At 38.5% G+C, this 25,764-nt stretch overlaps 2 protein-coding genes and 1 long non-coding RNA gene across 7 annotated transcripts; 2 read left to right on the top strand and 1 right to left on the bottom strand.

The window, feature by feature from the left end:
- The first annotated feature begins 946 nt into the window (after positions 1-946).
- Positions 947-6,623, top strand: LOC131336013 (uncharacterized). 4 transcript variants are annotated; one of them, XR_009202724.1, is made up of 3 exons: positions 947-1,166; positions 3,293-5,137; positions 5,531-5,953. It is a non-coding gene; the product is annotated as an uncharacterized LOC131336013 (long non-coding RNA). The 4 variants fall into 4 exon arrangements; XR_009202722.1 differs by lacking the exon at positions 5,531-5,953 and adding an exon at positions 6,295-6,623 and having other exon boundaries at positions 948-1,166; XR_009202723.1 differs by lacking the exon at positions 5,531-5,953 and adding an exon at positions 6,367-6,622 and having other exon boundaries at positions 948-1,166.
- A 35-nt stretch (positions 6,624-6,658) lies between these two features.
- On the bottom strand, positions 6,659-8,923 carry LOC131336012 (zinc finger protein CONSTANS-LIKE 2-like). Its single transcript, XM_058371619.1, has 2 exons — positions 8,173-8,923; positions 6,659-7,169 (listed from the first exon to the last, which is right to left on the bottom strand). The coding sequence occupies exons 1-2, from the start codon at positions 8,863-8,865 to the stop codon at positions 6,810-6,812; spliced, it is 1,053 nt and encodes a 350-aa protein (XP_058227602.1). The 5' UTR covers positions 8,866-8,923; the 3' UTR covers positions 6,659-6,809.
- A 7,768-nt stretch (positions 8,924-16,691) lies between these two features.
- Positions 16,692-25,263, top strand: LOC131336014 (uncharacterized). 2 transcript variants are annotated; one of them, XM_058371621.1, is made up of 14 exons: positions 16,692-16,813; positions 17,603-17,710; positions 17,790-17,890; positions 18,031-18,961; positions 19,049-19,116; positions 19,609-19,691; positions 20,982-21,081; positions 21,320-21,405; positions 21,872-21,954; positions 22,040-22,164; positions 22,254-22,355; positions 23,590-23,883; positions 24,008-24,130; positions 24,731-25,263. In XM_058371621.1, the coding sequence occupies exons 2-14, from the start codon at positions 17,707-17,709 to the stop codon at positions 25,121-25,123; spliced, it is 2,493 nt and encodes an 830-aa protein (XP_058227604.1). In that variant the 5' UTR covers positions 16,692-16,813; positions 17,603-17,706; the 3' UTR covers positions 25,124-25,263. The 2 variants fall into 2 exon arrangements, with proteins under 2 accessions (XP_058227604.1, XP_058227603.1); XM_058371620.1 differs by having other exon boundaries at positions 16,692-16,809.
- The last annotated feature ends 501 nt before the right edge of the window (positions 25,264-25,764 follow it).

Raw genomic sequence — 25,764 nt, forward strand, 5'->3', positions numbered from 1 at the left:
AGAAGGAATACCAAAAACAAGTAATACCCATGTATCAACTGGGACTAGCTCAGTTGGTAGGATTCTTGCATCATAATACAAGATTAGAAATTCGAATCTTTCCACATGTGTTGGGTGTTCTTTCCTTAAAAGTGTGTTTCCTTTGTTTCTTTTATATCTTCACTATGATGTGTTTATTTATTATATTGGTTGAGTTGTTGGCTTAATTATCTCATGACCTTTCACAATTGATGAAGGGGAATTAGCTGTGCACAATTATTATACCATTACAAAGTGAAATGATTTTTGTATTTCCATTTTATCTTTTTAAACTCCTTTTTTTTTTAATGTCTTTATTCACTTGAAATGACCAAAATGTCTTCTATTTGAAAAGTGAATTCATAAGCAAGGATAGCTTTATAACTTTATGTGAATAAAAACAAAAACAAAAAATAATAATAATTAGAGTGCAGAGGATAAAAGAAAAGTACAAAAACTATTTTCCTATTATGTACTACATGCAATCAAGAGCATTGATATAGATGACACATATACATGCCACCCACCAAGCCCGGCATTGATTGATGATAGACCATTGATTGTGTATTTTAGGTTCTGATGATTAGCAGGGGGATGACGGATGACACATATACATGAATACGATTATATAAATTCTCTCATATCTTAAGAGAGTCTTTACGATTTTTTTTTAATCTGAACTTTTAAAACGATTATTGGTGCAAAAGTTCGTAGTCGTAGCAAACATGTTTATTAGTCTTTGTGACGAATCCATTGACCTTGAATTGGCGAATCTAAGGGAATGGAGAAGTGGTACTTTTCGACAGCACTAGGCCGAGTAAAAAAATTCTTCCATTGCTTTGTTTTCTAGAGAAAAGAGATGGAAAAGTACAAAAAAAACAAGTTCAATTTTCTCACCAATTTCTTCTAAACTTTCCCTCTTTATTATTTTCTCTGCTTTTCTCTTTCCATCCCCAAGTTCCAAACAGAGCCAATACTAATGGATCACGGCCCGAAATCCGAACCAACCAGTAATAAAAGCCCAGACCGTTTAGCCCATTAGAAAGTATATCAAACCACTAACCACTGAAAAAGCCCAACAAGAAATGAACGGACAAATTCTCAGTTTTACAGTTCACCCCTCTCACCTTCCCGCCGGCGGGCTTCAGGTCTCTCTCTCTCTCTCTCTCTCTCTCTCTCTCTCTCTCTCTCTCTCTCTCTCTCTCTCTCTCTACCGATCTTTCTTCCGACTTATTGTATGCACACTTCTTCGGTAATTGATTTTCTATGTATGTTTGTCTGTTACGGAGTAATTAGCATGAGTTTGATTCTGAGTCGCCACGTCTCTGAATCTGGAAACTCACAGTGTACGTTTTCCGTTTCTTAATTGCTTTTAGATTTTCTGAATTCATGTGATTTCTCTTACTGTTGATTAAGGTAATTAATAGTGTAACGCTATTTCGATGACATCAGTTTGCATGGTTGATTTATCGATTCTCTGTCTCGCCAGTTACTCTTCTTAGGTTTGCGAGATTTGTAGTTCTCGTTCCTCCCCATGCCAATAATTTACCTGTTTCAAACTCATAAGGGGATTTTTTTCGTTGACGGCCATGAGAAATTTGGATCAATCCACATAAACATAATTAGGTCACTGACACTCACCAGTTACTCTTCTTGGGTTTGCGAATTTGTAGTTCTTGGTCCTCCCCAGGCCAATAATTTACCTGTTTCAAACTCATAAGGGGATTTTTTTCGTCGACGGCCATGAGAAATTTGGATCAATCCACGTAAACATAATTAGGTCAATAACCACTTAATCCCCAACTACTGAGGGTAGCTAATACTGAAATGGTATTGCCAAAGCTATTTTTTTGGCTTGCTACAGTGTCAAAATGACATTACCAAATCTTCTTCTTTTTTTGGCTTGCTACAGTGTCAAAAAGAAAAAAAAACTATAGCATTTTTCCAATGCTGGTTCGGTGCCATTTGGCACAATCTTAAATCCAGACCATTGGATTAAACTCATCTCATTTTTTAAAACAAATCCAATGGCTCAGATTAAGTGGGAGAAACGCCAATTCAATATTTGTGCCAAATTTAGCACCAAAAATGGCATTGCCATATTTTGGCATCAACAAATGGCAATGGTTTGCCAAAATATATGCTGAAGACAAATGACTGTGGGGTGGACTAGCTCTAAAATATGATTATGTAAAGCTTGAATGGGCTTGCAAGATGGCAGGAGGGAGCTGTGATAATTGTTTTCCTATATTTTCAATAGCATTTCCTGGTTTGGTTATTGTAGCAAATCGTATTAGAAGTCAACAAATAGTGAAGTGTTCGTAAAAGATTTCATGATTCATGTGTTAGGACAGATGAGTGTGCAACAGTTGGAATTTCATGATTCATGTGTTAGGACAGATGAGTGTACAACAGTTGGAATTTCATGATTCATGTGTTAGGACAGATGAGTGTGCAACAGTTGGAAAACTAAGATTATCAATGGGGTAAAAGTAAAACAAGGGGACACAATGGGTAGTACTGTCGCCCAGATGGGTAGTATTGACCTGAGCACAGTCATGTCCAAAAAAGATTGGCGAGCACAGTATTTGGTGGGTGCACAAAGAATAATTAGATGATAGGAAGTTAAATTTTTTTTTTATAAATCACATGGTGTAAGTGAATCGTGGATTTTGTTGTGCTCAAATGGCAGAGCATGTTTCATGTGACTGGTCCACGGTAACTATACAAGAGCACTGTGAGTTGACTAATGTTACTAGCCTAGTAAGTTGTAGCAGTGACTTCACTGATTCCTGAGTATAAGGGGTTATATCATGTGTATGTTAGCTGGGTAGTCCCCAAGTCTTTTCAAGACCAAACTGAGCATAACAAAACTGATAATTTCACTCCTCAATATCCTACTGAAGCCTCCAATCGAGTGAATTGGTGAAGAAGAAAAAACTAATGCCTTACGGATAAGAAAATGACCCTTGCTTGCTGTCTGGTGCAGCTTATTAGGGCAGTTCAAATCCAAGAACTTAAGCCTTATATAGTAGGCACGGAAAATAAATATCTGCCACAATCTTAGTTAGTAAGTTAGCACAAATCTTTGCAGAATCTTACCTGGTCCTTTAGCGTGGCTTCGATTGTGCATATCAGATTGAAAAAGTGCCATGTACTTTAGTTTTAAAGATTACTGATGACCCTTTCACTTGAGTACCTCCATGCACTTTAGCTTCTCTTTTCCTAGCATCCAAAGGCCAAATTCTTCTATTTGGAAATCAAGCACTTGCAGGAAGAATATCCCTTTCACTATCTGCAGTCCACTTGCTGACCTTTTCCAGTGGTGGAATGAAATCGATAACAGGAAGGTTCTTAGTGCTTACTAAGTGGGGAAAAAGAACTGATGCTTGGCAAATGGCTGTTTAGTAATGGATACTGAAAGGTCCCTGGATTCAGGAGGACCTCAAAGCAAAAAGCTCAGCCAGACTGAGATGATGTCTACAGCAAACACTTGGTATCAAGCATTAGCGCCGTAGTGTGCTTCGTCGTTGACAGGGAATTTTCCACATTTTCTTGTCTTTTCCTCTTTTTTTCTAAAGGAACTTTGCATCCACAAAAACATGCAATTTGCTGTACATTTTTCATTCTTAGGACAGGACAGTATCAAGTTTGTTAGATAAAGCCCGTATTACGAGGACTTTGTGGTGTGATGCTGAGATCTTAAGGCATTCCAGTGTATTCAAGAAACGTTAGGTAGAAGTAAATTTAAATGAGTAGAATGAACTCCGTGTAGTGTTTCAACTTTGAAACAAAGACCATACAATGTTAAGCAATCACTTCCTGGCCGGTTCTTTAGGCCCCAATTTCCATTATCAAGGATTCAAGGGGAAGAAATAGCAAATATTGGGCTAAAATAACAGTATAGTTATAGTACTTTGAATAAGTGGTGGCTTTACATGAAGAGCATATTTATAATATTCCATGTTAGATATCTACTATAACATGAAGATTATATTTACAAATTCAAGGGAGAACATATTTGCTATAGAGTCAGCCGCGCCCACCCACCCCCCCCCCCCCCCCCCCCCCCCCCCCCCCTGCCCTTCCAAACTTAGTCAATTGTAAGTGAAAGTCGATAAAATTATTGCAGTAAAAATACCCTTAGCTTTATGTAAAGGTCGAGGATATCCACATTTAGTTTAAAAAATAGAATATTAGCTAGATCGGCATGGTTTTAAATTAAATCCACCAAGCCAAGAAGTTGGACTTCAATTTTTCATTTATCCTATAATGTGGAGTGCAATTTTGTTCTCCCTCCTTAAAAGAGGGTGAACGTTACCCTCCCTCTTATTGGTTGAAATGGTGTAGGTCTCGCCCCTGCAATACACTTTTTGATAAGCATGACGTCACTTGGTGATGGGATCCACATCATTTAAACCAATAGGAAGGAGGGTAATGTTCACCTCTTTTAAGGAGGATGAACAAAATTAAATTCTGTAATTTGGGAGGGGTCTAGCAGGGATGCATAAGTAAGTTTTATTTTTTATATATAAAGAGTAAAACTTATGTTATCAACTTGCTAATCAATTGCTTGGGAGTAAACAAAGTAATGCAGCTCTGATGATCCTGTGATATGACAGATACCTTGGACCGAAACAAACAAAAAATTCTTTATGTACTGGTTCTTTACCCTAATTGTGGTATCAGGTATATTTTACATGCTTTCCTTCGTGGATATTATGATATCGTATTAAGCCGAATGCCAAAGTAAAGTAGAATACTGTCAGCAGATATTTGAATATCCATTCCTTCCTCTTTGCGCAGACTTGGATTGCTTTTGCTTATGTTTGGTGTGGGAACATTGATTCAACTAACACAAGAATCCCATGCTGAATTTTCAGTGGAAAAAAGAAGCACCAGGACTAGCCAGTTGGCACTGCTGAATTGGCTATTTTGTTTGAAAAGAGCAAATTTCAAGTAGGAAAGACCATGGTATAAAGCAGAAAGTTAATCTAAGCTCTAATAGCATATGGAGGATTTACAGAGGTTTCTGGTGATGCGATGTTCTTCTCTTGGAGCTCCTTTATTACTCCTTTTCTGCCTGGACTGCTGGAACTTTGCTTTATCCTCCTAAAAGGTATCGTATCCTCTCCAGTTTTGGTTGACTTTATTTATCAATATGGTTCCTATCCTTGTTGTATCATTTAGGCCTCAAACTTAAAGTTCAAAAAACTTGGAAAATGGTTATTGTGATTGCATGGAAATGACTCGTAAAGTAAACGAGATCTCTTTCTTTCGAGCGGGGGGGGGGGGGGGGATCGAACTTGTTATCAATACGGATCTCGGAGTCTTAATGCGATTTAATTGTAGCCTGATTATCATTTGAAACCCAATCAAACTTGCAGTTGTATAGTGATAAATTTTGGGATACTGTGTGCAATGTGATGTCGAGATTTTATTTTATAGCAGTCTTTGCATGGTCTACTATAAATGAAACTTGTGTGGAGTATGAGCCTGTAAACCTGTGCAGGCGCAAAGTAAACAAGATCTCTTTCTTTCAAAAGGGGGATGGTGAACTTGTTATCAATACGGATCTCGGAGGCTTAATGCGCTTTTAGTTGTAACTGTTACTGGTGAAATCCTTTGTATCCTGATTGACTGGTTCTCATTTGAAACCCAAGTAGAGTGATAAATTTATGGACGCAAATGAGTAGGATTAACACGTTGCAGTGTTCGCAATCTCTGACCGAGCAATGGTAAGAAACATTTCATAGGGGGTCTCATTTGAAACCCAATCAAACTTGCAGTTGTTCCTGATTTTTTTATTATGGTAGGGGGTCTGGTATTGGGATGCATAAATAAGTTGTAAATACAAGGTAATCTACTTGAGTTGTGATCGGACAACTAATCAGATACGTAGAATAAAACAAATAAAAGCTGAAGTTCTTCAGTATGCATTTTATGTACCCTAACGAGGTCAAGTGAGAATTACATGCTTTGCTTTCTGGATATGATTCTACTAGGGTTTTTATTGCGTGGCCAATGAGATTTTTGCCATCGAATTCTGTCAGCAAATAATATATATTAGCCATACCTTTCCTTCCAAACTTTGTTTTTTTGCTTATAATTGCTGAAGAAACATACTTTATTTTGAAATACTTGTCGAAAGTTGATATTTTTAGAAGTAAGAATCTCGTTAGGAAAAACAGTCCTTTTTTTTTATCCGACAAAAAAAAAAACCAGTACTTGGACTAGCTAGTTGAAATTTCTGAATTGGCTGTTTCATTTGAAAAGTGCAATGTCCAAGTACAAAGGACCTTGGCATAAAGCATAAAGGTAATCGAACTCTACTTCCATCCCCGACAGACAAGGGAGTTGAAGAGCTTTCCGGTGATGTGAGGTTTTTTCCATTGGAGCTCCTTTATTCCTTCCGACGTGGCTGGACTTGGCTCTTTATCCTCAAAACAAGGTATTGTATCTTTTTAGATATATACCATCTTTACTTAGAGCAGACTCCTCATTTTCCCCACCTGTATTGATCTATTTGCCTTTTCATCTCACTCAAAATAGCACAAAAGTGCTGTTGGAATTTCATGGAACTAATCAACAAAATTTAAGGAATACAGGCATTTAGGAGAGAAGAGAAACAGGAAGAGAATTTACAGAATTAGTAAGCATATTTTCCATTACTAGCCAAACAAATTAGATTAAGGGAGATACAGTAACAACGTAGCTTTAGAAATAGTAGCTGGTAACTCTCAGAGAGCCCCCGAACAGCACCACCGCGTGCGAGGCCCTTGTTTCCAGATTTAAAATGATGGAACGATGCCATATCCACCGTCTGCCATTAGTGTTGTGGAAAACATCTGGTCAACTTCAACTTCTACATCTGTTCTCTTTGCAAATCGGCCTTTAATCCGAGGTCTTGTTTCTGCGTACGCCTTCCTTGAGGCATACCTAATTGTCTTCTCAAACTTCCGCGTCTTCTTCTTCTCCCTATATCTTAGGACTCTTGCTTCCCTGTCCATGGGAGTTAGTTGGGTAGCCACATGAGTAGGAGGGCTCGAGAAAAGTTCAATTGTCCCTTTGGGAGGTCTCGGGTTTGAAATTGAGACATCACTCATTGTGGATTCTGGAACAACACCAACATCCATTGATGACATGGAGACCTGATTGTACAATCACAAAATTCACCATTTGTCAAAACAGAACGAGAATTTTAGGCTTCATAAATGGTTAAAGGAATATAGCAAAAAAGAGGGATATTTGAGTCATACAACAACATTCCCCCAAATTGTTGTTCGTAGTTTAGTCAATTTAATTAACTAATGAGACAGGATTAGCTTGACTTATCTTTACACACATTCTCAAGACCTTTCTTTTTGGGTTATTCAACAAATTAACTCAGAATAAAGTAGAGATGAAAGGACATGATAATAAGATGAACAAACTCTTGGGCAAACAAAAACATCAAAATTAGGCGTTGCTTAGCAGACAGTTCAAAGATTAGAACTTCCTGAGAATTGAATTTTGACAAAAAAGGAAAGTGTGGAAAGCGTGTTTTTTCTTTTATTGATCGGCGTGTGGAATGGATACTGATGAAAAAGAAAATATACGGCAATAGATTCCTCCCTTTTAAGAAGAAAGGATAACAAAAGTGGGAAAAGAGCTGATAAAGGGAAGAATAAACTGAAAGGATAAAACGCTTTTGTTCTTTACAAAACTTTAGAATGAAAGGGTAACATACTCAGAAAGCTCTATTTTTAGAGATTTTTAGAGAAAATAGGTGCTTTGGGAGGGCGACAGCTGAACCAAATTTTAATAATACTTGTGTTAAGTTCCTGAGCTCAACCAAATAACCCGAGGAGAAAACATTGCCTAAACCCCTAGAAATATAGAATTTAGGTTTTAAATTGGTTAAAAGAATATAATAAGCAGGAAAATGAACCTAGAAATGAACTATAACGAATAAAAAAGCAGGAAAATGAACTATTACAAAAGCCAGCAAGGAAACATATTGGAGGTGATATAAACCATGAATCCTAGAAATTAACCATAGAGCTAGTATTGAAGCTAGTACTGGTAAAATGATACCACTTGTATGTTATCAGTTTCAGCTTTTGAATTGCAAGAAAAGCATAAGAGAAATTTTGTGATGAAGGAAAAACTTACACTGTGACTTATTGATGCAGGGTAGCCATACCCAGTTTTGGGGTTCTCATACTCCACCATCTCCATCTGATAACTAAGATATTGCTGCTGCTGAATCTGACCCTTTGTATCTACACTCTGAACTGGCACAACACTATCACCTCCATAGCGTTTCTGAGGAACAACAACATTACCATACTTCAGCTGCTGCTGGTTATTGTACTCTTCTGTGCACTGATGATTCTCTTGACCCGAATTGTACTCCTCAAGGTCCAGGTACTCATCCACCACTTCTCCTCCGAACAAAAACCCAGTACCAGTCTGGTTATTAGTATTGTTATGCTTAACTGGATTGAGCAACAACCACGAAGATGCCTCATCTTGATCGTCCTCGTCGTCGACCCCCTCATGGGTCAAGAACCCGTCATCGGCATCAGGCCCAAGGCATGGATCCACGGCCGGGGGCCCGTATAGGCATCCGGCTACAGGCATAATAGGGACTCGGTGGTGCCTGCGAGCGAGGGGGTTGGCCGAGTGGATCTCGGCATCGCAGGCGACGCAAAGTGACGCGGCGTCGGCCTTGCAGATGAAGGCCGCCGGGGCGCTCTCGCACGCCTCGCACACCCACGCACGGTCGTGCGAGCGGGCCGACTTCTTGCCGTTGTTGCTTCCCAATTCCAGAACACTAGTAGTGGTACTCTCCTCCTTCATCATTTTTTTTTTCCCTCTCTAGTTTTCCTTTTTTTGCGTGGGCTACTTGTGAGGGAGGAGAGGGGTGGGGGGGGAGGGGTAACTGTAGGCAAATTTACAAGTGGGATGGAGGGAATCAGGGGCCGACACGTGGATGGAAACGAGTGGTGAGGAAGGTTGTCGCGTTATCTCTTATGGTTGGCTGTGCTGGTAGTAGGCCCCTAGGAGTAGGGGCTCTTTTTGGGCCCACATGGTTTTGGCTGCTTTTTATAGGAGGAAATATTGTTGTACTCTCCAGAGTATACTAGATTTTGAGTACTCGCTCTGTGGCTCCGGAACATTACAAAAGCTTTACTATTTCTGCTGAGTCATATTGGATACAACTATACAAGGTATACTAATCAGTTATACTTACATGACAGGTGTCAGCCGTGTGTCATACGTTGGCTGGTTTGGCTATGTTTGGCAGCCCGCAGCCGCGTGGTACGAAAAAATTTCAATGCAATGATTATTTGTAACGTCTCTCTCGCATGGTGTGAAACCTATGCATACATTGGACCCACATCATGCGAGAAAGCGTTACAAACAATCGAGTTGAGTTTTGTTCACCCTCCACTTAAGAGGGTGAAAATTACCTTCCTTCAAATGATGTGAATCCCACCACAAAGTGATGTCATGCTTACCAAAAAGTGTATTGCACGGTAAGCATGACATCACTTTATGGTGGGATCCACACCATTTCAAGTGATGAGATCCACACCATTTTAACCAATAAGATAGAGGGTAATGTTCAATCTCTTTTAAAGAGGGTGAACAAAATTGCACTCCAAACAATCGCTGTATTGAAGATTTTTTCGTGGTGTACCCCTTTGATAAAATGCAAGTGCAGCTGATAAACGAGTCGAACATGTAGTAGTTACTTACATGTGATTTAAAAGTTTTAGATTTCAACAGAAAGATATGGAATGTTGATTTTGGAAGCTTAACGAGCTTGAAAAATATTTAAGATTAGTTTGTTTGTGCAATAAGGTAATCTTGAATAGACCTTTAACGCGTAGACGAGTAATAAGTTAGCTAGTTTATCACCACAAACACTAGGGACTCTATGGCGCACGTGGCCTCCTGGATTTTGGAAACTCGCACTTGTATTATATGGAGTATATAAAAAGCTCATAGTACATCCTACGATGGGGCTCATAGTACATCCTACGATGGCGCTCATCGATTAATTACTCTTGTAAGCTTCAAAAAAAGTAAAGAAAGCAAACCTATTGATTGTCAATCAATGTGTTCTTCCCTAACTTCTCTCTTTTAAGAACAAAATTTTTGCGTTCTTAACTTGATTGACTTTTGTCAGTTTTATACTCCGTATTTTGCTAGAATCTATGACTTCAATTATTAAACTCTACAACTGTCCTTGTTTAAAGGAACGCAATCGCATCAGTTTTTTTCCTTTATCATCAAAGCAATTATCTCAGTTTGTTGCCCTTTATCATTCAAAGCGATGAAAAAAGCGTTGGCCTTTTCTTTTTTAAAGCTAATTTCTCTGTGAATGACTAACCACAGGTATCATGGACAACCATATTAACCGCCTGCAATTTTATTTTATTTTTTTTGTTATCTTTATATATCAGCAGGATCGGAAGAGTTAGTAGTTAGTATGTTTGTACACAAGGAGTCCAAAAGCTATCCATAGCCTTGGACACCAGTTGTGCCCCCCCGTGGGGCTCGAACTCACACCTCTATTAGAGAGGCAGATGAGACAACCATCTTGACAAAATATGGTTTTTCAATCGCCTGCATTTGATTGCCCCCCCCCCAAAAAAAAAAAAAAAAAACCAAAAACAAAAATAAATAAAAAAACCCTTCCTGATTCACATGAACCAGATGAGAAGGACATTTTTACAGCTTCTTTTGCTCTCTCGTTGTTCTTTTTGGTTTTTGGGATAAAGCTTTTATTTTTCAGGATTAGTAATCACGTGCAAGCCCATGTGTCTTCCATTAACACCCAGCAATGCTACCGACAAATCGGGTCGTGCCAGGAGTGAATTGGGCGAGACTTCGATCCATCTCCACCACAAGTTGGTGGTGACACTGTTACTGTATGAAGCTTGACCCTGACCCAGGTGGGCCATGTCACGTGGGTGGGCTTTTGGGCCCAAGCACGAAAGTTATGCTGATGTTAACCCAAGTGCAGGTTCTGTTGATTGATTGGTTTGCGCCACACAATTCATTAGGTTCAATTCTTAACTTTAGGCCGTAAGAAAGAGGTTTCTTGTGAATCTCTAGTCTCGGCGAGGATGGCTTATCTTTGGATAGACCAGAGAGTAGGCCCGGCTCTGGGCTTAGGCCCACAAGACGACCGCCAAAGGCCTCTAGTTTTTGGCTCAATAATTTGGCATCCAAATAGCGGAATATGTTATGTATGTGAAGTGTTTTACAAATAGGAAAATGTGGTACGGTGGTTAGAAGCGCGTGTTTTAAGCATGGGATCGCGAGTTCAACTCTTGGCCTCTTCAATTTTTAACGCCAACAATTTTGTAACTAGTATAAAAAATGGTATTGAGGCTCGAACTCAAGACATAAGGTACTAAAGAGGTAGTACAACCAATTTGCCACTTAACCACAAGGCATCTTGCTTCCTATGTCGAAGAACTAATTAATATACAAAAAAGATAATAGGTCCCATTTTCAAAACTTGCTTGGGGCCTCAATTTCAGAACTTGGTCAGTGGGAGAGAATTAGTCAAAGTACACATAAAAGCTAACCCGAATACTCCAAGCAGTAGGGAAAAAGAAAGTGAGTTATGCTGATGTGCCTCATGAGTCCTTTTACTTGCCCCATCCCATCCGCTAGTGCCTTCACAAATAATTCACTCTGCCTTGTCATTTTCATCAATCATGACCTGAATGAACCGAAATGAGTTTAATGCACCATAAAGTCGAGTGAACCTTTGGCCTTCTCCGACTCCAATGGTTATGCTAAAATTTTGTTGTTATATTATTCCCTCCGTTCCTTTTTAAGTGTTTTACTTCGTAACTCCAACTTATTAAAAAGATATCATTATTACACCTTTCACATTAACTTTTTCATCAACTTTTCCTTCTTATCCATCATTATTACACTTTTACTCACTAACTTTTCAAAATAAAATCTACTTTTAGGGACAAAATAGACAATACACCAATTTTTACCCCCTTAACTTTACAAAATAGACACTAATTAAGGGACAGCCTAAAATGAAATATTTGACACAAAAAATAGGACGGAGAGAGTATGAAAAATAGACTAGTTTATGTGTTAATAGGGAAAAAAAAGAAGAAGTATGTATCAGTTCAATAAGTGAATGATTGATGCAATAGAATTATTAGCGTCTATACGAAACAATTGTTCTAGTTTTAATTGAGCTCTCCAAGTAGTCGGTGGAATTGAGCTTTCTGAATTAGTCGAGATGTGCATATAAGTCGGTTTGGATGCTTGAGTTAAAGAAAAGTTGTTATTGAAAATAGAGGAAATTGATTTTAGCACTCCAAAAATTGATGGAGGGGCTCCAAAACGACGTCGTTTTATGTATTAACACTGTTCAGTTTTGTAGTCTCTTCATCAATTTTTGGAGTGCCAAAATCACAATCCAAAATAAAACATGTATACAACTTACAAGCATGTGATCCCTCCTCCCATTTTCGTCCTTAAAATAGTACTCGAGTGACAGTCAATTAGGAAACAGCCTTTGTCACTTGTCAGCATTGCTGTTAAATACACAAGTTGAAAAACAGAAATGGAAAGTGTTATTTTCACCCGCTCATATCATATGTCATCATCTTTCTTTGATGGGAATTGATTTTGCACTCCATAAATTATCATCTGAACTCCAAAAGTGGAGTATGAAAATCAATCTTTACAAGCAATTGATTTCTTTACTCCACTTTTTGAGTGTGGATAATAATTTGCGGAGTGCGAATTAATTCTACAGACAAGCAGCAAAATCCAACCAATTCTTTTTTTCCTCCGTTTTGGTTCGCTTATGAGATATAGTTTTTAGGAAACTTCATTTTCTGTTTTAGAATTAGCACTCCTTTTATTTTAAGATATTGCCTTACCCACATTGCCAAACTGCTCCAGTGGCAGGGGAGCCAAAATTTGGCACCCTTCCTCAACTATCTTCCAACAATTTTTTTTTAACTCATTTTTGAAATATCAATTAATTTTTTATATACTTTAATTATTGTTTAACTACCTTCTAACCACGATTTTAGGGTTTTATCTAATTTTTTCATCTACCTTCCCCTACCTAATTTTGTTGATTGTACCTAATTTTTTATTTACCTCTCCTACGTACGTTTTTATTTACTTCATGTCTTTACCTGATTTTTTATCTACCTCTCCTACCTACTTTTTTATCTACCTCATGTGACAACAAGAAGATCTATAAGTGTCGCCTTTGAGTGGTAATAGTAATTTTCTCCGAGAATAAAATATGTACTCCCTCTGTCCTTTTTTAAGTGTCTCGCTTCGTAACTCCAACTTATTAAGAAAACATCATCATTACACCTTTCATATCAACTTTTACCTCCACTTTCTCTACTTACCCTCTATGGAGACATCATCATTACATTTTTAATCACTAACTTTTCAAAATAGAATATACTTTTAGGGACAAAATGGGAAATATACCAACTTTTACCCACTAACTTTACAAAATTGACACTTATTAAGGGACAGTCCAAAATGAAATATTGGACATTAAAAAGGGGACGGAGGGGATTTTTTTACAAATCCAGCATCTCCATGGCTGGAGGTATGGGCTCCCATGATTTGGTAGTTGATCAAATGGGAGGGGATTTGGTAGTTGAAGATGGGAGGGGAAGCCTACGTGGCACAAATGGCCAAGGCCATTTTCCCGGCCAAATTTAGCCACAAAAAATGGCTAAATTTGGCCAGAGGGTTTGTCATGGCGTTGGGAGACTGAAAATTGGCATGGAGCCAATATTGAGGGTTTGGCAGGAGGGATGGCTGGTCGTTGGAGATGCTCTTATCCATCACATTTCTGTGGGGCACCACGCGACGATGCACCACGTCCACACGAGTAGAACACGCTGAAATTTAACTTGGGATATGCTTCAGGAATTGAGTCAGCATCCCCTTGTAGCATGTCACTTGGGGTTTTTGCTCAGCCACTAGGTTTTGCGGCCACAACTTGCTGAGTTTGGGGCTACAAATGCTTTGGCATGTAACTGTCAAAGATACAAAACTCACAATCATCTAGGACTAACTGGCTAGCAAGTGGTATGTGTTTACGAAAGGGAAATTTGCTACCTGAACACATCTCGGACACAAATTTCCAAATACATCATCCAACAACAGCGCGGAGTCTCGCAATCTATTTCAGTAATTAATTAAGCTGTTCATTTTTTAGATTATGACAACTAAATAATTCATGCAAAAAAAAAAAAGGGAGATTGATCAGATATGAATAACTAAATTGCCTGATAAAAGCATTAGACGAGTAGTGAAAATTAAAACGGCACATTTTTTGCAAGACAAGTGAATTTGTTTAATTTCTACCGAAGTCCAATTAAACTGGTTTTATTTTATTTTTATGTTTTTTGATCAAACCACAAACGTAACATTAAACACACTAAACTTGATAATTTACATATTTAGCTAGAGCATGAGCTGCTCTAACCTCAGTTCTTGGAACCTTAGAAACAACAACATAATTAAACTTACAAGCCAAATGAACAATATCAGACAAAATAATCCTAACCGAAGGATGAACCCGATTGGCCTTTCTGGAAACCTTGCAATGGTTTACATGTTAGGACTTAAGAAATGAAATGTTTAAGTCGTTGTAATAGGATGTGAACCTCATGCAATTAGGTGATCCATTTTGAATGGGGATGGTGCTGTGCAGTGGTGTGCGCAGCACCGTGTTGCGCACCTTTGAGCCGTCAAATCGTGCATCCGACAGCTCGAATCTCATTTCGTCAATGAACGGCTCTCGATCGTTGGTTGCCTAGATGAGATCCGAGCCGTCGGATGCACGATCCGACGGCTCGGAGGTGCACAGCACCAACCCGAAGTCCAATCTATTTGGAGACAGAGAGAGAGAGCTCGCACGCTTAGATGTTTGCATAGAGGAGATAAAAACGAAACTGCTATAAAACAGCATTCGTTATTACGATGCAATTGCTATGATTGATAAACAAGTCAAGCAGTAGATTTGCTCAAGTTTAATTTAAAGACTTAAAAGCTTCGAAAAAACTATATTCAATTTTGATTTGATATTAGGGGAACGAATTTGAAATGAGCTTTAATCGAGCCAATCTCTAGTAGTTTAAATTTTAATAATATGTTGAACGAGTAACTTGTTCAAAATTGATTTGAAATATTAACGAGCTTCACAAAATTCAAGCTTGATTGTAAGGAGTATAAAAAATCTACCTCGAACCAACTTGTAACGAGCTCGAACGAGCTTTCAACAAGCGACCTCAGTCTGAAAGTTTGGCAATTTGACTCGTTTATCAATCATAGTTGTTGCATTTTTAGAGGAAAAGTCAAGTCTACAGCTTGGGGTGGACAAGTTGTAGCTCACCTGAAATCTTTTGAATAAAAATAGAGTGGATATTTACCCGTAAACATGTGCAAAAATATTTTCATTTTTCTTGGAAATTCGATGGTCAAATAAAAAACATAGTATCGTGAAACTTATATGCATGTTAAAAACAATAGGGAAGTAAAAACATATTTATTTGGTTTGATGAACATTTTTCCGTTTAGTAAGTAGTGAATATTTTCATATTTATTTGGAATTAGTCGAGGCGCGCGCAAGCTGACCCCGACTTTCGGTTATAAAAAAAATAAGAGAAGTAGATTTAATGGGCAAGATTTTATACAGCATGGAGTGTATGAAACGAAAATTGTGATCTTCTGAGGTCTCATTTGGCCTAAATTTTTTTGTAACTTTTTAGTACGGTCTTATTTATTGTTACTTCCTATTATTAGATTTGGGGCAATTTTTTACGTTGTATTGTTCGTCTTGACAAGAGTGATCGAAAAAGTACAAAAGTATAAACCAAAGTTGACAAAAAGTTAGTAAAAAACAAAGAAATGAAATCCAAATGGTTGGCTTAATAGTCAAAACCTGAGACTCAAGGGTTTCCTCCCTCCTAAATCCTAAGGCTAAGGTCTCAGGTATGAAACCTCTAATGTGCTATCAACTCCTTTAAGATCGATACAAACGGTTCATTTTGCTCTGGCTTCAAATGGACCCCTGCTAATGGACAATGGGTTTATGGTAATCAATCGAGGTGTACGTAAGCTGACCCAAACACCTAATTATCTAAGAGAAAGACAACGAAAAAGACCCAAAGGAAAGTCTTAGGTCTTTTTCGTTGTTTAATGTGAAATTTTTTCAACTTCGGTCTGTATTTTATACCTTTCCGATTCCTCTTATTGAACCGAACTATGTGATGTTAAAATTACTATTCAATATAGTTAAAAGTTAAGTGAAAACAACCAAAAGTACCGTGCCAAAAAGTCCCCCATAAGTTTTCCTTGTCTAATAATTACTCTCATACCAACCAAACCCCTATTGATGGGGCACCGACGGGCACGTGGGGCTCACTCCGGATCTCACACGGATGATCCGAGCTGTTCAATAATTTTTAAAAGAAAACCGAGTGGGCCAATGTTCAATCCAATCTTCTATTTTTTCATCCGGATTAAAAGATCTTTTAGAGGGTCCAGTCGAACCGCAAACACGCTTTGGTTTGAGTTATGGCCGCAAAGTTTTGCTGACCTATTCAGAAACGGGCCTACGCATCACGCTTTCCTCGTTCCCCAATTAATTGCCTCCAACCCGCCGTCGTAGAAGGGAAAAAGAAAGAAAAGGAGAAAGAGGAGGCAGCAGGACAAACCTCTTCTGCCCGTCAACCTTCAGCCGTTCGCCGCCAACCCAGCCACCACGTAGGTGTACCTCTCTCTCTCTCTCTCTGTAATACATATTGTATCATATGTATACGGACACACATACGATTACTCTTTTTCGTTGGTTTGATCCTGGATTGGGAACTAGGTTCCTATATTAACACATAATGCATCTTTATATGGTTAATTAAGGCATCTTATTTACTTGGAAAAATTAGGTAGTTTCAACCGACGGTAGGGCTACGAGGTCAGGTAGTTGTTCAGGCCGCGTTTGCGCCCTTACCTCTTTCTTGCTTCTTGTCTTTCTTTTTTTCGATAATTCAGGTGTCTTAGGCCAGCTTAGGCACACCTCGACTAATCCTAGAAGATGCTAGCTAGCTATCCAGGTCCCGTTTACCAGCAAACTGCTGCCCGTCCAAATGCTTCCTATATTATTGTGCTCTTGTACGTTAAAACTAGGGCTTGACGATGAACGTTTAGGTCTAGTGTTATTACATAAGCAGGAGGTCTCACACAATAGAAAATGATTAATTATGAGGATAAGCTTGTAGTATACGTCTTTCGGGTCATTCAAATGGGTTTGTTGAGCTTCGCGCAGTTCAACCTGTGCCTTTGTAGATTTTTCTAGTGAAATTTGGTATGTGTGGCTTAGGATGTTGGATTACTTCGATGGTTTTCGTGGAAATTGAAGCCTAATGCCTTGTTTCTAAGCTGCCTGTATTGCTTTCAAAGTCTCTGTTTTCATTTTGCTTTAAAACCACGAAACGACTGACGTGTTATGGCTTCTTTTGGTATAATTCTTACTTCCCATCGGTGCACAAATCGATTTCAGTATATCCGTGGTCAATTTCAAACAGGTGAACTCCAATTTCCTCTTGCCATTCCCGATTGGTTCTTTTGGCAGTTGACTCCATCCGTTGAAGTTCAATCAAAAGCATGGGTAAGATTTTTCTTTTGGTGCTCTTCATATCTATTTGAACTTCTTTTTTTCCTTTCATTATCTTTTGCTTCTGATTCAGCTGTAGATGAAAAGGTGGGAGAAAAAGTTCGGCGAGATCGTCGTAAAGAAGCTCGGTTACTTAAGAAGAAGAAAAAGTTTGATTCATGGACTGAACATCAGGTAGGAATTTTTGTTTTCCAATTTTCTTCCTTGTGCTTCTTTTTCTTGTTGCCTTTTCCTTCTTCGAAATGCTATTACAACTTTATGTGCGCAAAAATTGTTACTGGTTATTGAATATCAAGGTCTTTTAATGTCCACAGTTACATCGCAAACTGAAGAAATGCTCAAGTGATTCGAATCCAATAGATGGGATTAAATCAAAAGATCCATCTATTCAGAGTCTCAAGAAAAGAGAACTTTTGCGGACAGATCTTGACTCCGAAAGTGATCATAGCTCAGAGCAACCTGCCAAGTCGAAAAAATCTGAAATTAGATTGGATTCTTCAAGATTTCCCAAATCAACTGCATCAAATGCCATAGAAGGACAAAAAGGCTTAAAGAAATCAAAAAGCAAGTTCAATGATTATCTTAAAATGGAAATGCAACACTCTGGCATCCCTGCTAAGGATGATTTTGAAATGGAAAGGAAACTTGCAAAGAAACTCAAGGTGAAGGATGGGAAATTAAGAGGAGCGGATGACGATATGAATATGTTGTTTGAAGGAATTCCATCTTTTATTGATTTTTTTGAGGAACAACAAAGTCCTGTGTCTGAAGAAATTGTGAAAAAGGGATCTGAGAACAGTTCGTCATCGAAGAAAAGGAAGAAGAGAGAGTCATTTGAGAAACAACTAGAGGGTGGCAGTGACATGGCAGCGGAGACAATGGTTGGAGTATTTAAGCCAGTTGAAAGCAGCTATGACATAGATCAAAGCATGCAACAGGCTTCCAAGCCAAAGGAATTCAAGACTAAACTAGATTGTCCAAAAAGTTCTGACTCTGCTGCTGTGAAGGAGGTGAAAAGAAAGAAGAAAAAAATGTCAGAGCGGGAGCCAGCCGCTGAGGTGGCAGGTGACACGGCTGTTGTAGTGTCTGAGCCAGTGGAAACTTTTCGTGCTGAGGTGGCACCCGGAAATGTTCCTGCCAAGACACCTGAGTTGGATGCAAATGTGAAATATGTAGCTCCTCATTTGAGATCTCGTACACGGAATGAGTCTGAAGAGTACTCCCAAATTCGTAGACGGGTACGAGGTATGGAGATTGTATGGTGTGTTGAACTTTGGCATATAGCCTTTGAACTGAGATGAGACGTCTTAGTTAAAACTTAACTTGCTCCAGGACTTCTGAATCGGTTATCTGAATCAAATGTGGAATCAACGACTGGCGAAATGTCCACTATATTTCGTGTAAGCATATATCCTTTGCACAAACTAAATGATTTAGTCATACTATATGCAAATAACCTTATCAATTTATAGAATGAATGTTAAAGAAATGAGATCATCATGGATATGTCTTCTGGATGTTGTAGTGAATTACAACTGCTGCAACTGCTACTGTAAGAGCTATGTTTTTAGACACTGATTTTTGTTTGGTCCGAGCAACACAGTTACGATTGTTTTCCATCATTTATAGGAATTGCCTTGTGACCTTGAGACCTGTCTAGATATAAACTTGGTGCTCTACTATTTGCAGCTTGTTTATCTTCGAACTTGAATTCATAGCTGTATTTCAAAAATGATGGGCTTGTACTTGAAGAATTTCTGTTGCCCCTTCCAATTATTTGTTGTGTTAGTTAATGATCGTGCTGATTATGTTGGACCTAGTATTCTCAATCGGTCAGTCTATACCATTAGTCCTATATTGCAGTTTCATGCTATTAATTTTCCCATTTGCAGTCTGTTGCTCGCAGTGTCGGTTCTCAGATTATAACTGAAGAGGTCTTGGCATCATGTTCTGGAGGTCCTCGTGGCAATGAACAGTTAAGACTTCAGTCTATTCTTCAAAACTTTAGTATCACCCTTCTTTGCCCACTCCTAATAAACTTCACCTCTAATTATGGAAAAGTAATGTAGAAGAACTTTCCAGATGATACTTAGATTTAGAAATTAATATCCTTGCCTTCTAAATTCATACCCACTTGTACTCTACTAGCTTTATTTACCTTTTGCATTGGCAACCAGCATAAGAACAGCTGCAGTTTAGGTTGGACATTTTTAGTTTGGTTGCGGATCACCAAAAAGAAGAAATGGCATAGAACTGGGAGAGTCTTTTGAACTAGTTTTAATGTCATGGCATTCTTAGAAGGTTTCTCAATAGAACCTGTTGGCGAAGGAACTTCTATAATAACTCTTGTTTTTGGTTATCTATCTTGTGAGATGCCATAAACTTCTGTTGTTTCCCCCCTGTTAATATGACTTCCACTTTCTGGTTTGTCAGTCAGTAATTTAAATGGGAACCCAGATGGACAAACTGTGCTAGCCAGCAACTTTGTGAGGGAACCAGGATATGTTTATGTTTGTGCTGGTGTAGATTTGCTTATGTAGATTTAAGGCTTTTAAGCATCTGGATCTTTGTGTCAAACATTCTTTATATATATTTTATAATAATAATTCACAGTACTAGGTTATAAAGCTCTTTTCATTTGCTTTTACATATGTGCGTACTAAAAACAAAAAAAGGGAGAGTTTTTGTAAGAAGTTGGAGTGTTTGAAATTTTCAAAATGAACTGCGTAATTCACTAGGGTATTACCTTACATTCCTCACATTCAAAACAGTCCCTCATTCTAGGTTCCATTCCTCGTACAGGAACAATCCGTGTTCCTGGTAACTAGTGTTGGAATCCAGCTATTGGATTAACAAGTTGGGACAGAGCAAGTAATAAACAAAATATATCCTAACAAGAAATAAGTTTAGTCTTAAATAACAAACAAGATAAGATTAGTACATAGTAAATAATCTAACAACGTAACAAACAAGTATGATGCTCATCTAATCCTTCTAGTACCCCATCAACAGCTTTCCCTTAAACTGCGTGGAATGCATGCCCTGCAGATTTTATTGTTAGCTCTACCTTAGGATGTGAAGAAAGTTCATTTTTTTTTTAAACATAACAGCATGCTAGATCTGATAGATTTTCATGCCATGTGTGCGTTCCTTTTTGTTGCACTGCTTTATTTAAGCCATGTCTTTTTTTTTTCTTTCTGGTTTATCTGTTAATCTCTCTCCTATTGTTGTTGGGATTGATGTTTTTGTTTATTTCTATGTGAAGGTATGCTGCTGTTTTCGCAGCTTTTGTTGCAGGCATGGCTTCTTTGGTTGGGATTGATTTCGGTGCAAAACTTCTGGCTTCCCTTGCTAAATGTTTTGAGGTGCTTCAATTATTTATGAGAATTGTGTTGCTTGCAATTTCAAGTATTTAATTCACCAACAAATATACATCAAGGTTTACAAAATTTGCAAACCATTTGTGACAGCTTAGGACATTTTTTAGACTCCCACAGTGAACCAGATTAGCTTTTTGTATTGAAATGTATACTTTAAATCGCTTCCTTTCTGTTTCTGGAACTTTCAGAAAAATGTAAGAATGCCATCTGTTTATTTCTTCAGGATGAGTACCTAGAAGAAGACAATCTTTCCTTGCGGAATCTGACACTTCTATTATCTTACTTATACATTTTCGGTGTTTGCTCAAGGTGAGTAACTTTTACATTGTGACATCCTGACTCTGCCACAAATGACAGTAAACAAGAAAATTAAGAACCTGTATTTTTGCAAAAGCATTTCTTGGAACTCCCTTTTGAAGGTGGCTTTTGCGGTTAAGACTATCCTTGTATGTTGCATGTTACTCTGCTCATTAAATTGGGAAATGTATGTGAATCATGAACTCAGCAGAACCTGGATTATGCTTTCAATATATTATGCTATTTTGTTTTTTTGACTTCTGAGAATATGACCAGGGCACTTCCCATGGTCAGGCATTTTTGTAGTTAGCAAGGACTAGATGATCACCTACTATCTTGCTTCCCCCAGCTATTTTTTTATTAATTCCTTTATCATTACCCCCGTTACCTGAGAATGGTATTTTGAGATACCATTATTTGGGTCCATGGTGTTTAGCAACCCCCATCTCAGAAGTCGTTCCATTTGTGATGTTTTCAGTGATTTGATATATGACTTCATGATTATGCTGAGCAAGAGGTTGAGGGAGATAGACGTTTCTACCATCTTGACAATTCTGCAGTGTAAGCCAATTTGAATAATTGGTACATCGAGATTCTATCTGTGTTATTCCATTAACAGGAACAAAAATGTTGTTTGACTAGGCAGGCTGTGGGATGAATCTAAGAGGTGAGGACCATGCTGCCATGAAAAGTTTTGTGCTGAGTGTGCAGAATAGGGCAAATGAGTTGAAGGCCGCTTCCGGAAATGGCTTACATAGCAGTAGCAAAAGAGTATGCCTCAATGAGTATTACTAGAATGGATACCCTTTATCCATGTTTGTACTTCTTTTTGAAACGTATTTACTGGGTAATCGTCACAGATGGAATTCATGCTGGAAACCATATCTGATATCAAGAACAACAAAAAGAGGGCAAAAGAGGATACTCCACAGCATACACGGATGAAAAAGTGGCTACAAAAGGTCTTGCAAATTGATGTTTGGACAAATATCTATGTATTTTATTTACTGCATTGTTTATGATCCGTGAGCCAAGGCCATTCTGTTGTTCTCTAGCGGCTAATTAGGGATGGAATGATGCCATGAGCACTCTCCATCCGAATCCTACAACACTAACCATGTGCTTAAGGGGCGCATATCACAGGGCATATATTTTGTAGAAAACTGAAATTACTGCCCGCAGCATGGCTTACCAGCTATGAAGGATGAGACCTATCTATCACTGTTACCTCCTATCGTGGAGATGTTAGCTTAACTTAGATATTTGAAAAGGAGACATGCTAGAGACATATAAGGAACCAGTTTATATACCAAAAAAATATGAATTCATTTTTTCCTGCGGTAAAACCACAAAAACTGGCTGTGGTTGTTTCCAAACAGCCTGTATCTTGTGATATGTCACTTTTTACTTTCTTCTTTTTCCTCAGCACATGCCAGCGCGTTATCTAATTTTTTTACGTCAGATGTTTGTCATCGGGTAGCTTGCGATGTTGGACTTGCACATTGTTTTTAGGTCTCTCTCTCTCTCTCTCTCTCTCTCTCTCTCTCTCTCTCTCTCTCTCATTTTGAATATACATGGACTGCAAATTGTAAAAGAACTCGAATGTACAACTACAAAACCTTTAGGCAGATTTACTTGATTTATTTTTTAGATGTAAGTTTTAGTAGTGCCCTTGGTATGTCTATTTGTCCTAATCTTCTTCATACTAAGATATGCCAACCTGTGCTAAATTGACTATATCCATATCTCGTAGTTGCTGTTGGTGTTAAAAGGGATAATACTGTTATCAAAAGGGCTTGAGGTTTATGTTTCTCATTTCTCGTCTCTTCCTTTGCTATATCTGTTAGCATGCTCAACTATCTGCTGATTGATTTTCACAAAAAATGGTAAGAGTTAGTAACAATATTGCCCGAAGTCTCAAGTGCAGAGAAGGAAAATAACCAGGTTGAGACGAGTTCAGAGTTCCTTCGAAGCATCTAATTTCTTAGTGAAATTCAAATGGTTCAAAAAAAAAAACTTGTTGGTGATGACCATGACAACAAAAATGATTGTTTTTTTCATTACCCTTCTTATACGTATTGAACTCATTTTTCACAGGAAGGTCTGACTACAATTTGATTCCTTTTTCCAAGTTCATGTTTGGTGGCACGTGTCTAAGCACTCTTAATTCGGTTACATAATTTTTTCTGTTTGCAGCTAAGAGTTGAAGATATTTTAATTAGAGGGTTGAAATGGAGCAAGCTTCTGGATCCTGACAAGAAAGGTCAATGGTGGTTGTCTGGGGATGTGGTCCCCCTAATAAGTAATGTTGAAGAGGTTACCAGCACAATTGAGAAGGAGTCACTTGAAGCCCAGAAACTGCTGCAGCTTGCTAGTGCACAAAGGATGAACACGGATGTTAGAAGAGCAATCTTTTGTGTAATAATGAGTGGGGAGGACTACATTGACGCTTTTGAGAAACTTCTAAGGTTGAATTTGCAAGGGAAGCAGGTAAGCATCTTTTATTTTATTTTATTTTTTCCCTTTCTTTATCTTTAAGTGGATAGTGGTTTATTTACTTTTTGTTGTTTTGCTGTCTTCATTACTTTTTTTGTCCCCATCTTTTTATCTACAGGATAGAGAGATAATGCGAGTTCTTGTGGAGTGCTGTTTACAGGAGCAAGTATATAACAAGTACTACTCTGTTCTTGCTACCAGGTTATGTAGCCATGACAATAACCACAAAGCGACTTTAAAGGTACTGTTATTGTTGAATTTGGATTTATGTTGCTCCATCGGTTCTATTCACATGGAATAGAAGCACAACACAACAAAATGTGCAAGAGATGATGTGTGTTTGGTCCTAAAGTCGCCCCACAACCATTAAGCCTATGTTTTGGACCATCTACATTAGAACTCTTAGGCACCCTCCCCTTACAAGTTGGTTTCAAAGAATGAGTTCTACCTTGGCATTTGTGTCATGTGGTATCAAAGCCAGCCACCAACCCAAGTATGGGATCAGATGCAACTATGTGACCATGGGATTGGAAGTATTGGGGCTTTGCAGTCCAAAGCCGCTGAAAGGAAGGACACTTGTATTGGACATTGGCGTTTCCCTCTTTATTCTTCCAATCATTTCTTGCTCTTTCCCAACTCTGGTATCGGGAAGCAGAACTTGTAATGTGGAAGTGATTTGACAAAAAACTTTGAATGGCTTTTTGTTTTTTCCATCCTTCTTGTATAAGGAAGTTTCACTGGGCATTTGTAACTCCGTATATTGACCACCTCGCATTTTTTAGAAGTTTTTTACCTCCATTATCTTGCTTATATTGTTTTTCCTCCTAATATGACTTTTCAGTATTGCCTCTGGGACCACTTCAAGGAGCTGGAGTCGATGGAGCTGAAGAGATCTATGCGCCTTTCAAAGTTCGCTGCGGACATGTTTGTCTCGTTCACTCTCTCTCTTGCGGTATTGAAGGTGGTTGACTTCACTGACACCACGCAGATGATTCCCAAGAGAATAAAGCACTTCCAGATGCTATTCGAGGCCATCTTTGAGCATCCTAATACCCTTGTTTGGAATGTATTCACTCGCATAGCTGCTAATCCTGAGTGTGAATCTCTTCGACAGGGTATCGAGTTTTTCATCAATAAGTATGTCGTCAGTAGCCGAAATTCCCTTGCCAACAAATCCAAGATTGTAAAGAAAGCGCTTGCGAGTGTTGATGGAGCTCTCATGGATGTCCGATAATTAAGTTCTAAATTATGCAAGTTTTGTAGTTTAAAGTTACATGTGAGTCAGAGTTTTGGGATTTCCGAACTTTGTAATTCGCATAACATGTGGCTCTTGATTTTTTAGGAATCCAATTTTGGGATGTGCTTGACTTGTTACCGTGCTTTCTGTCGTTAAGGCCTTGTTCGTTTTAAGATTTGGATTTTGGACTCTATTTCTGCACACGGTCCCCAATAAATTTTATCTCTCTATCTCTCTTCACTCATTATCTCAAAATTCCAAAATGAACAAGCCCTAAATGAGTTACTATGATATTTTGTTTACGTATAAGCGTTAGAGCCAGGAACAAAAACATTTTAGTGACATTTTGCCGATTACAAGCTCCATTTATAAGTTTTTTTTTGCATGTGCTCTGTCTTGTTCTCATGTCTGTATCCTATATACCCCACATCCGAATGCGTCAATCTCCAAGAGTTCCTCTGGGTGACCCACTTCCGGAGGAGCGAAGCTTCCACCAGGAACTTCACCTCCGGCGGAGCAAGTCTTCCTCTGTGAACTTTGCCTCCGCCAAAGTGAAGCTTTCTCCATGAACTTCACCTCCACCGAAGCAAGGCTTCTTTCGCAGACCTTGCCTCTGCCGAAGTCAGAGGCTTCCTCCA

This window comes from Rhododendron vialii, chromosome 8a (assembly GCF_030253575.1).
Source record: "Rhododendron vialii isolate Sample 1 chromosome 8a, ASM3025357v1".
Classification (NCBI taxonomy): domain Eukaryota; kingdom Viridiplantae; phylum Streptophyta; class Magnoliopsida; order Ericales; family Ericaceae; genus Rhododendron; species Rhododendron vialii.